At 38.1% G+C, this 12,277-nt stretch overlaps 1 protein-coding gene across 5 annotated transcripts in view; it reads right to left on the bottom strand.

Moving 5' to 3' along the window:
- DCP1A (decapping mRNA 1A) overlaps window positions 1-12,277 on the bottom strand; it is an 81,324-nt gene continuing 69,047 nt past the window's right edge. For 4 of the 5 annotated variants that reach the window (XM_077128993.1, XM_077128992.1, XM_077128991.1 and 1 more), the window contains 4 exons: window positions 10,932-11,696; window positions 6,037-6,102; window positions 4,631-4,849; window positions 1-3,938 (listed from right to left, as the gene is read on the bottom strand). In XM_077128993.1, coding sequence (XP_076985108.1) covers window positions 3,858-3,938; window positions 4,631-4,849; window positions 6,037-6,102; window positions 10,932-11,696 — 1,131 coding nt within the window. In that variant the 3' untranslated portion in view covers window positions 1-3,857. Of the gene's footprint in view, window positions 3,939-4,630; window positions 4,850-6,036; window positions 6,103-10,903; window positions 11,697-12,277 lie in introns of those variants that run through there. The other variant, XM_077128994.1, reaches the window with a different exon arrangement.

The following is a 12,277-nucleotide window of genomic DNA, read 5'->3' as shown; positions in this document are numbered from 1 at the left end:
TAAAACTTGGTTTTGAAATTTTATTAAAAAAATATATTTGCAAACATATAAAATTTAGGATGAAAAATGCTCATTTTAAAACATGTAATAACTTAATATTTGCAAACATACACGGATGGTATAAAATCCATACCATTAAAAATGTTAATGATGCAGTACTGCACTCATGGAACAAAACTCTTGCTGTAATTCCAGAACTTCTGAGCTCCACATTTGAGGGAGTTGAGAAATCTGGTACACTGAAGCAGTATCAGAATAAAAAAACCATTTAGAACACATTTAAAAAACACATTTCTTAAGGAATCATACAGGTAAAAGGGAAATACCATTTTCATTTTCCCCACTTCAATGTGAACGATATTGCATCTTAGCATTTTTAATGAAGATGTTAAATACAAAACTGAGTGAAACATTGCACACATCTCTACTGTTGAATTTGCTGAAAATCAGGCTCCTCAAGGCCCTAGTTCACTCAGGGAAATGTTCTCAAGTATGGCTTTTAGAAAGCCCAGTGTAAGTTGCTTTACTTTCTTTAGATTTTGAAAATTTAGACTCAAAAACACAGGGCATTACTGGCTCCAGAAGGTACTTTGAACACAACTAAAAAAACGCAAAGGTTGGTAAGAAATATGTGTTCAACAGCAAATGTGCAGCAAGTATGCAAGACACATCCCTGTGATTCCTCAGTTCACTTCATTCACATGGACTGAAACCACGCGTGCCTGTGCCACCATTCATTCCTCCGTATTTCCATGTTTTGAATCACAGTATGATGACTGACTTTGTTTTTGAAGAAGTTAGGCACCTTCTGAAATTTCACATTGCATTATTAGTAATACAATGATAGCTGCAGCCTCTACTACGAAATGAGAAAATTTCAAGCTACATTCTTTGGAGAGGAGAGTAATAAAGCTTCATGGTTTAAAAATATTTAACTAGTAGAGAGTTTGATGGGATTTATAATTTTTACAAGAAAACATAGGCCAGAAAAAGAACAAATGCTTGACATGCAAAATCCATTCAAATGTATTCTAAACTAAAGCCTGTGTGTCCTCTGGCCAAGAAGGATCCAGGTCACCTTGGGTTCTTAATCACCACCCCCTGTGAGAGCTACTCATAAGCTTTGAAGGTAAGCTGTGGGCACTCCACATGCAAACAGCATGAATGCTTCTCCTGACACTGACAATCGCTTGAAAATTTAGGATTCGAAATCAATTAGGCCAATCTTCATACCCTTACAAATCTCTCAAGAGATGCACAATGAAGAGAAGCTTCTGCTTTAAGAGAACAAGGCTGTCTGGGAGGTGTGAGTCCATTCAAAGACATTACAGTAACAACAACAATAAAAAAAACAGAGTCCACCCACTGGCGATGCCCAGAAACACCTCCACTCTAAGCTCTAGGCTGCTCATCCCCAGAACCTGCACCCAGACCCCAGGGTCTAGACAGAGAGGCCTGAATGCAGGACTTCTAGGGTTCTGCAAAACCCAGCAGGAAGCATCTCCTTTTTGGTGTCCATTTTGATTGAACTAAGGTTTTAAACTAAGATTCAGTAAAGAAACTGCAGCAATGTAAACATGCAACCTAAGCTAGCATGAGGTTCTGGATAGTAAGCCTGATAGAGGAATAAGGCAACTGAACCATGACCTTTGCACCAGGGTCATTCAATTGCAACTATCCAGGTTTGGCCTGGCTTCTCTAGGGACTTGGTCTGGCCTGCATTCCTGGTAATCATGACCGTGAACTTTTGGCTTCGGAATTTTAAGCAAATGCTTGGAATATACAAATTTGGGAGTTGAAACAGGTTTACCCTTTTCAAGTCTCCATGACTTGGGCACTTAAAAATTTAGTTTCACTCTAGGGAAACCTTACAATAGATTCTCTTTACTGTCTACCATATTCATTCCTTGGATTAAAAGGTGAAAATTAACAGATTTGATTATAGATCCCCTTTAAGATATTCTTATTCTAAACCATCATTTCATCTTGAATATCTACTATAACAAGAATCCCGATTCTTCTTTTTACCAAAGCCAAATGAGATGACAAACCATCTCCTGTGTCAGCAATTCTTTCTCTTACTATAACTTTCTCTTTCCCGGATGATGCACGAACAATTCATTTTGGTTGCTGAATTTACACACTATCTTTAAAAACTATTCCTAATTGAATATAAGAATTTAGAAGCTTCCCTGAATTCTGCACAATTCACACATGACTAGGTATACAGCAATAGAAGACACTTAATTGAGAAGCAGAAAAGTTGTTCAAGAAGCGTATTTAGATTAACAAAAGCCAGTCAAAGTATTCTTTATGCTAAAACAACTAAGACCAAACTAAAACAAATATGTAATTTACAAGTAATTTTCTAAATTTCAGCTAGAAAAATCTATGGACTTATGATTGAGTTACCATTAAAGCTTTAATGATCATTCCCAAGGAATAATCACATCTGTCAGCATTATTCACAGCTAATCCTTATGCTAGCTGGTTGAGCAGATTGGGTTTCTACCCCATCATTAAATAGTGCTCAGAAAAGTAAGCAGTGCATCTTAATTGGTTAAATACTACAAAATGACCTGTATCATAGAAACGAAGACACTTTCATTCAAAGGATATCTTAAAATTACTATTGCTGAAATAAATCAAAATCTACATTAAAATTTTACTAATCACCATTACATGCCATAAAAGAATAAATATAAATCATGGCAGATCAATAGCAGCATAACAAAGCATCTTTACATATTTTCACACTTTGGGCTGGAAAAGCACTCACAGCCTAGGAATACATTGGTAAAGTTCTGAATTTCACACTTTAAAAAAAAATCCATATTCTACAACAAAGTAAGGGCAGTGTGAATAACAGCTCCCTTTTCTGCATAGTTTAAAAACTAGTCTCAATACTCTCAAGGAATGGAACCAGAATGGCTTTGTCACATCGGTCCATTGGTCCTTTTGTCAAAGTGTTAAGAAAAATAATCAACAATGACTTTTAACGGGTATTTAGATAGAAAAGAAAATAAGGCTTTGCTTCACATAGAAACTTAACACTTTCAAAATCACTGGAGAGTTTAACTTAAAATGAAGATTTCTGATAAGATTCAAGCTTTACCAACCACAGTCTTTGTCCCAAAGGTATAACATGCCTGCTCCGGCACCACCACAGGGCCTAAAAGGGCCCAGATCAGGGCCTGAATGAAATGGTAACATGGTGATGGGAGCCTGCTGCAAGGCAGGAATGGGGGACACTTAAAACAAAACATGATTAAGAAATTTTAGAACTACTTGTAAGGCCCAAATGGGGGCATTCATCTAAAACATACTTTACTTGAACAAATTAGTTCTCATTTCTCAGCTGAAACTTCTGCTGTTTAAAATTTGATGCTATCTTGAAGTTGACTTCTACTCTGTTCAGAACTTGACCATCAGCCTAATGCCCTGCAAAGCCCATTATCGGGGGTGGGGTGGGGTGGCAGGTGGAGATGAGGGGCTGAATTTTGACTGCTGTAAAGGCTGGTGATTACTACTCCCTAAATCCTCAAAAGTGAAAGCAACTTAAAAATCAGACTCCTTATTTTACATAGTTGCTTACATCTGATGAAAACACCCATATAACATAAATGGTCTCCAATCCCCTACCCCCCCTCAATTAAAATAAAGATCTGCTGGTGCTGTTTCACAGTGAAACCTCCATTATCACTGAGAACGTCACATGGAAAACATTCTTAAGGAATGAGTCTCTTTCTCATAGGCTCAATTTCAGGATTCTCAAAACTCAGTGTTTCGAAGTTTCCATGATGAGGCCTATTTGTTTCTGAGGTCGACACACTGTCTTCAGCTGTATTTTGTTCCAGTCATAGGTTGAGGTTGTCTTTGTTCTTGGTCAGAACTTGCAAGTAGACTTCATGAAGCGTACTGAGGAAGCTGGAATCATTCTGGAAAAGATTGTGAGAGTCTGGAATGTCACATTTACCTTTGTTGGAGATTGAATCATGCCCCTCACAAGAGTTGTGCTCAGGTCCTAAACCCTGCACCTGCAGGTGTGAACCCACATTTTTAAATAGAATCGCTGAATATGTTATTTTTAGTAATGTATGGCCAAATTGAATCAAAAAGGGTTTTAATTCTATTACTGTAAGCTTTATAAAGAAGGCCATATAATAAAAGGCACCGGGAGCGGCCAGAAGCCGCAAGTCACTGGAACCAGAAGACAAATGAGAAGGCAGTACCATGTAACAGAAAAGCCAAGTAACTCAAAGACTTCCCACCAGAAGGCTATTGACCCCAAGAGGAAGTAAGTCTGTGGCCTCTGAAACTGATAGGATAGTAAATTCCTATCATTTGTCACAGCAGCCTGGAAAACTAAGACAAACTCATTAACTTACTTTCTTGACAGCAGTTTAGGAAAAAAATTGTGTAAATGATTTGTATAACTAATTACTAATTACCTAAATAATCCCACCACCCAGAGACAACCAACCATGATTCATATTTTAGAGTTAATTCTTTCAGATATTTTTCTACTAGGAGTATATTCTCATGAAGATAGAAACATTACTAAAAGCTAGTCTTCTGAATTTACTCTATGAACTGCTTTTCTGGGGAGAAGTTTTGATATCCTACATACCTTTATTAGATGTATTAATGTATCCTGGAGCTGAGACTTGCTGAGGATAATGGAAGGCTTTCTCTGATTTTGTGATGTTCCAACAGTTAGAGGAGAAGGGGAATTAGTTTTCCTCTCAAGGTCTGTGGACCTTGAAGCTGTCTGCTGGAAAACACTTGGGGACAGCAGGACTGAAGACACTGTTGTGGGGGTTGTGGTAACCAGCGGGGAGCCTGCAACCTGCGGGGGAACAATGGTCATTGTACACCAGAGTGCAGAAGCCAGCAGTCGGGCCCAGAGTAAAGAACACCTGATAAAGGCAATGGGACTGGAATGCAGAGACAAATGCTAGCTGTTGGGTGAAGGTAAACAACATTCAGTAGGAACCATTACACATTTTATATCTGGTTATGAAGCTTCTGTTAGCTAAAGGATGAAGAGCCCATTTGTGTCAAGGTATCAAGTTTAAGAGTGAATGTTACTTAAGGACTTGCATTCTGGAGAGGTTTTAGTGCATTTCCAGTTGTACACAGGACAGTTGAGTACTGTTAAGTGAAACATATGTCTGTTACTGTGTCCTACTTAGAGAATAAGTATAGTTTAAGGTGCTGTGTATAGCTGCCAAGTTGACAAGAGGGGGACTGTAATGGTTAGGTTCATGTGTCAACTTGGCAGGTGATGGTGCTCAGCTGTCTGGTCAGGCAAGCATAGCCTAACCATTACTCCAAGGATATTTTGCGGCTGGGTGCCAAACCAAATGGCTGATTTAGTAAATCATCAGTTTACTGCATCTGTGGCTGATTATACCTTGTGATCAACTAAGGGTAGGTCTTTCACCAACAAGGTAATCCAATCAGCTAGGTTTGTTCCAACCAACTGAAGACTTTTAAGGGAAAAAAGAGAATTTTTCTCTCTTCTTCAGCAGCCAAGTGCCTCTCCTGTGGAGTTCGAGACCCTCACTGCAGTTGCCAGCCTCTCGGCCTGCCCTACAGATTCTGGACTCTTGCATCCCCAAGGTTGTTTGAGAAACTTTTATTAATCTCATATTTACAGATATCTCCGGTTGGTTCTCTTCTCTAGAAAACTCTGACCAATACACCAGCTCTTACAAGGCAAAAAGATTTTCTACGTACAGAAACCAGACTGACGTGCTCTCTTATCAGCAGCTGCCCATTCACAAACTCGAGTGAGTGCCCACTCTGTGTCCAACCTTGCCCTTGTGTAGTCAGGGATCCATACAGACAGATGAATCCAGGCCTACAGAGCCCACAGCAGTGAACTCTGAGCTGGGCAACCTGGCGCAGAAGTGGGTATCTGAGATAGTCTACGCTTGAAAGCTAAAACTTTTCACTAAGATAATGCTTTACTTCATATCCAGCAGAACTTAAAAATACATAATGTATTCTTCAGAAAAAGGGAGTGCTTACCGGGATGGCACTGGATAACACCTTAGGCTGGGCAAACACTTCAGGGTCTTGGTTTTGCTGCATAGACTGAAATATTTAAAAAGAAAAGATGAACAGATGGAGCAGGTTTCTACTAGGAATACTTTTTTGTTACTGGTGAAAAATCTAATTTAGCAATAAGGACGCTTCAAATGAGTTTCTAGATTCCTGGGGGAAAGAGGCTGACAGGAACTTACGATAACATGACTAATGACTTCATCCCAAAGTTTAGGACAGTCTTGTTCCTCAACTCCCCAGAGAAAAGTGGTATGTGTAAGTCCTTGAAGTGATCTCTAAGAAAAAAGCTAAAACCCTTGTCTTCATCAGAGCTGGGGGCAGCCCGGGCACATTTTAATTTTTTTTATTTTGGTTAACATACATACAACCTAAAATTCCCCACGTTAACCCCACCCAGATAAATAATTCAGAGGTGCTAACTACATTCTCAATATTGTACTACCACCATCACTATCTATTACCAAAATTTCTCTATCACATCAAAAAGAAATTCTGTACCAGTTAAGCTTTAACTGTCCATTCCCTACCCATGTAACCTATATTCTAGTTTCTGATTGTCTGAATTTGGTTGTTCTGTTATTTCTTATCAGTCAGTACATACAATATTTGTCCTTTTGTGTCTGGCTTATTTCACTCAACATGTCTTCAAGGTTCATTCATGCTGTCCCATGTATCAGAAGTTCGTTCCTTTTCATGGACGCATAATATTCTATTGTATGTATATACTGTATTTTGTGGTACACAAACTTGAATTGCTTCCATCTTTTAGCAATTGTAAATAATGCAGCTATAAATAGTGGTCTGTACAAATATCTGTTTGAGTCCCTGCTTTCAATACTTTTGAGTATAAACTTAGAATTGGGATTGCTGGGTCATATGGTACTTTTATACTTAACTTTCTGAGGAATCACCAAACTATTATCTACAATGGCTACACTATTTTATGTTCCCACCAACAATGAATGAGTATTCCTGTTTGCACACATCTTCAAAACGTATTTTTCATTTTTTAAATAGTAGCCATTCTAGTGACTGTTAAGTGGTATCTCATTGTGGTTTTGATTTTCATTTCTCTAGTGGCTAATGATGTTTTCATTTATATATATCTCCTTTGGAGAAATGCATATTCAAGTCTTTTTACTCTTGAGTTGTAGGATTTAAAAAATATATATATTCTGAATATTAAACACTTACCGGATATGTGGTTTCCAAATATTTTCTCCCATTATGTAGGTAATATTGTTTTACTTTCATGATAAAGTCCTTTGATGCACAAAAGGACTTTAATTTTGATGAGGTCCCACTTATTTTTTCTTTTGCTGACTGTGCTTTTGCTAAGAAACCATTGCCTAACACAAGATCCTGGAAAGGCTTCCTTACATTTTCTTTTATGTGTTTTATAGCCCTGGTTTTTCTTAGGTGTTTGATTCATTTTGAATTTTTGTATATGGTGTGAGATAGAGGTCTGCCTTCACTCTTTTGCATACAGATACCCAGTTTTCCCAGCACTTTTTATTGAAGGGACTGATTCCAATTAAGCAAACTTGGCACTCTTGTCAATATTAACTGGACAGAAATGTGAAGGTCTAGTTCTATAGTGTCAATTTGATTCCATTGGTCTATGCATCTGGTCCTCGTACCAGTACCATATTGTTTTGTCTACTGTGGCTTTGTAATAAGTTTTAAAATTGGGAAGCTTGAGTCTTTCAACTTCACTCTTTTTTTTCTTTTTGCTTAACAACAGGAATTTATTTGTTTACGTTATGGGTGGCTAGAGGTCCAAAATCAAGGCCATGCTTTCTTTCCAAAGACTGTAGGATTCTAGTGTTGGACTGCTTCAATCTTTTGGATTTCTTGTTGGCATTACTGCCTCCCTTCACATGGCCATCTTCTTCTCCTGTGTCTGCTCTTCTGGTTTCACTGGCTTCTTCCTGTAGCTCCCTGTGCTTGACTGTATCCGAATTTCCTCTCTTTAAAAAGGCCTCCAGTCATATGGATTAAGGCCCACCCTGATTGTTTCGCTACATGTTAACTGATAAAATAGCTTCAAAAAATTCTATTTACAAATGGGATCGCACCCACAGGAATGCAGATTAAGATTTTAACATATTTCATTCTTTTTAAAGATGGTTTTGGCTATACCGACCTCTTACCTTTTTCAAATAAATTTGATGACTGGCTTTTTCATTTCTGCAAAGAAAGCTGTTGGAATTCTGATTGGATTTTATTTAATTTGTACATTGTTTTTAGTAGAACTGACATCTTAACGATATTTAGTTTTTAATCATGAATGTGGAATGGCCTTCCACTGATTTAGGTTCTCTTTGATTTCTTCTAGCAATGTTTTGTTATTTTTCATGTATAAGTCCTTTAAATCCTTGGATAGATTTATTCCTAGATACATGAATCTTTTAGCTGTAATTATAAATTGAATTTTTTTTCTTAATTTCCTCCTCAGACTGTTTATTACTAGTGTATAAAACACACTACTAGGGTGGGCAATGGTGGCTCAGTGGCAGAGTTCTTGTCTGTCATGTTGGAGACCTGGGTTCTTTTCCCAGTGCCTGCCCATGTAATAAAACATAACAAAACAAAACATAACTGATATTCGCATGTTGATCTTGTACCCCACCACACTGCTAAATTAGTCTATTAGCTCTAGTAGCTTTGCTGTAGATTCTTCAGGACTTTCTATAGGTAGGATCATGTCATCTGCAAACAGAGTGTTACTTCTTCCTTTCCAATCAGGATGCCTTTATTCCTTTTTTTTTTACCTAATTGCTTTGGCTAGAACTTCAAGTACAATGTTGAATGACAACGGAGCCTAGGCACACTTGTGCTGCTGAGTTTTATAGTGATGAGATCCTAGCAGCTTGAGAGTTTTGACAAGGTGATTTAAACTTTGGACAGGAAGCACTAAACAGACTTTGGTATTCAGAGTCACACTTCTATGTAGTAATTTTTTTCCTCATTCATTGGGAGAGAAAGAACTTATTATTGCAGAGCAATTACATTAGAATTCACTGAAGACCTGGACCTTAAACCAAGACACTACCAAGTAAATAGAAATGTCTACGCATGTAAACTTCCCCTGCCAGGAGGTAAGCTAGAGCATAGAATCCTCTTCCCAGAGGTCACAATCTACTGAGGGCAGTGTTCTATCAGGATCCCCCAAAACTATAGAAGTAACTGTTTGCACCTCTGGAGCAAATGAATAGTAGCAGCAGGTGCACGATACCTAACTGTTGAACTGCACATTTTCTCTCCTTATGCTGCAGAAATAAATTCCTTCTTAAACTACTACCTCAGAAATGGACAAAGAATGATAATATAAGGATGTAATGAAGATAGTGTTTCTGCACAAAATTTCAAAGGAATACAACAAATATTATATTAACCAAAAGATGATGTACAATTACTATTTGGAAAAATATTAAGATTGGGGATTATTATTATTACTATTAAAAGGCATGAAACTAAAATCCAAAAAGGAAGCTGATACTACTGAAGTGCAGATTTCACTTCCTTTTTACTTGTGCGATGTTTAATTTTCTGAGTTATCTCATCTGTAAATTCACTAACCTTATATATTATTGTGAAGGACAAACCTCTTCTTTACCCTTCAGACCTGATATACTGTTAAGTTTCTTATTACGTCTTAACAAATACACCTGTTCACTCCCCCAAATAGAGGGCTCCACTAACTCTACCTGCACTAGTTTTTTAAGTTCTTCAAGTGTCCTTTCATCTCCAGGCCTTTGCACACATTACATTCTTTGTGCCTCAAAACACTCTTCTCATCTCTAGGAAAGATCTGGCTAATATCTACTGAATTTTGGATCTTGGATTAAATAACAATTTTACTGAGAAGCTTTATTTGACCTCACACCTCTAAATCTGGGATGTTCTTATGGGAACCCTAATGTGCCTGGCACAAAATAGACATTGAATGGAAGTACTGAGGAATTGGGAATGAAACAAAGCTTGGATAATTTTGATATATGATCTCAAGTCAAATGAGGACGCTTAAAACTGTCAGGCAAAAACAAAACAAACATGGTACCAAATAACATAACAGTAACAGATCTTGTTTTCTGGAATTTTTCTTTTCTTTTTTTAAATGGAGTCTGCTGGATGGCTCTGTAATTTTATTCAGATGACTCTAGAAGCTGGAAAAGCTGTTGCTGCTATTGGTCTTTGTATATAATATATATATATACTATTAGTCTTTTCTTTTTGGTATGGGCAGGTTCTGGAAATTGAAACCAGGTCTCTGGCATGGCAAGTGAGAATTCTGCCATTGAGCCACCGTTGCCTGCCCTGCTACTGGTCTTTATATATATATATATATATATATATAAAATTTGAATTTTTGGAAACTTTAGCTATGCTATAAACTTTGGAAAAAGTATTCCAGTTGTACCATGTTGAGACAGCATTGAATAAATTAACAGCCATATTGGTCTAGAAACGTTAAACTTATTTTTTTTCCATTTATACAGGGCTAATGAAGTGTATTAAATATGTAAGGTCTTATCTACATAGGTTTAATTACAGAAACTAAGAAAATAACCTAAATAATGAAAAACAAAACAAAAAAATCCTAAAATACCTGTATGGCTTCTTAGTTTTTATTGGGTAAATTAGTTTTGTGAAATGGAATTGAACTTGCAACACCATTTACTAATTATTTGGCTGTTCACTACAGGATTTCTTACCTCTTATATATAGCCCCTGGTGCACTTAGCAGTTGCCTTTTTAAAACTACCCTGACTGATGTTGTTTAAAACAGATCTACACAATTTCATTCCATCCAGTTATAGTCACCCACCTTGTCCACCCGACCCTTCTACAAGTACCTGAAGGGGAACAAGCACCAAGTTACTCAGAGAGGCTGACGCCGCTGCTCTTGCTGCTGCTGCTCCTGTTTTAGAGGGATGTTCTATGAAGCTTTCAGGTGTAGCCAGCTGGCCAGCTGCTGGAGGAAAACTGGATGCCATTGCACCTTTCCCAATCGACTGTGTCTGTATTTGGTCATGCTGTGGGGTCAACCTGAGTTTCTGGAGAAGATCAACGCTTGGGAGGGATGTACCAGCTGTGCTTGTCACATTCAAGGGGGTCCTGAAGGGGCTGTGGTTGGCAATCAGAGCAGTGTGGCTTAGCTCAGGGACCGGTTGATTCAGGAGTGGAGACCTCTGTCTAGGCGTGGTCTTTACTGCCTGCATCATAGTGTTGTTTCGAGGTAAGTTGGGGGGAATCTGTGTAGTAGGGGCTTCTGCTGGCAGAGTAGGACTGAGAACAGGGCTCAATGGGATCGTGTAGCTTGGGGCATGCTTTTCATGAGACTGGGTGATGGAGGCAGGAGTGATAAGCACTGGGGTGGTGACTTCAGGTTGGATTGAGTGTTGGGCAGCAGACTGTACAACCAGGTTTTCTGACCGAAGGGACCCTCCTGACTGTTCAAAGGAAAAAGGTAGGAATGGGCTGGGCTCTTTCTGGGAGGCATCTCCTGGCAGCTTCTCTACATCTTCTGAATCAAAGCCTATAACTGCAGGCTGTTCTTTTGGCAAAGAGGTTCCAAATAATTCTTCCACTGTCAGATGTTTGTGTCCAGATGGAGCAGACTGAAAAACAAATCAAACCACCAAATGAAAGAAATCTCTTGTAAGCCAGTGTAACAAAATTTCTGTACCATCACCAAAATAGTTTGCAGAAGCAAGGATGGATGGAGTTGGAAAATAAGGGATTGGAACAAACTGAAAAAAAAATACTAGGGGTTAAAGGCCAAGGTGTATCTAGTCTGCCCAAGCAGATTGATAGAAATCTGCATTCATAATAAAATTCAAATTTTAGGGACTCCAGGCAGCAATGTTAGAATTCATCTTTTTCCTTCGCTGATGGATATAAGGCAAAGGAAGGGGCGACTGCCTTTTCACAAAACTAATTGTGCCTAGTTGTCCCATGTCAGTAATACATGTAGGATAATGACAATTGAGAGAACAGAGATGAATGATCCTACCTTTATTTCTATTGATAAAAAACTAGCCACTGTACCTTGAGGACTGGGTCCCAAATACCAGAAACTAAATTTGACATTATCTTTTACAGTAGGTGAATCTCCCTCGCTACCCCCAAATCACAGAATCCTTAAGATAATGTAAGCAAAACATTATAACTGACAATTTAAAATTTACATAATAGTTTA

Source organism: Tamandua tetradactyla, chromosome 15, assembly GCF_023851605.1.
Source record: "Tamandua tetradactyla isolate mTamTet1 chromosome 15, mTamTet1.pri, whole genome shotgun sequence".
NCBI lineage: Eukaryota > Metazoa > Chordata > Mammalia > Pilosa > Myrmecophagidae > Tamandua > Tamandua tetradactyla.
The sequence above is the reverse complement of the archived record's forward strand: the minus strand, read 5'-3'. Positions and strand labels throughout refer to the sequence as shown.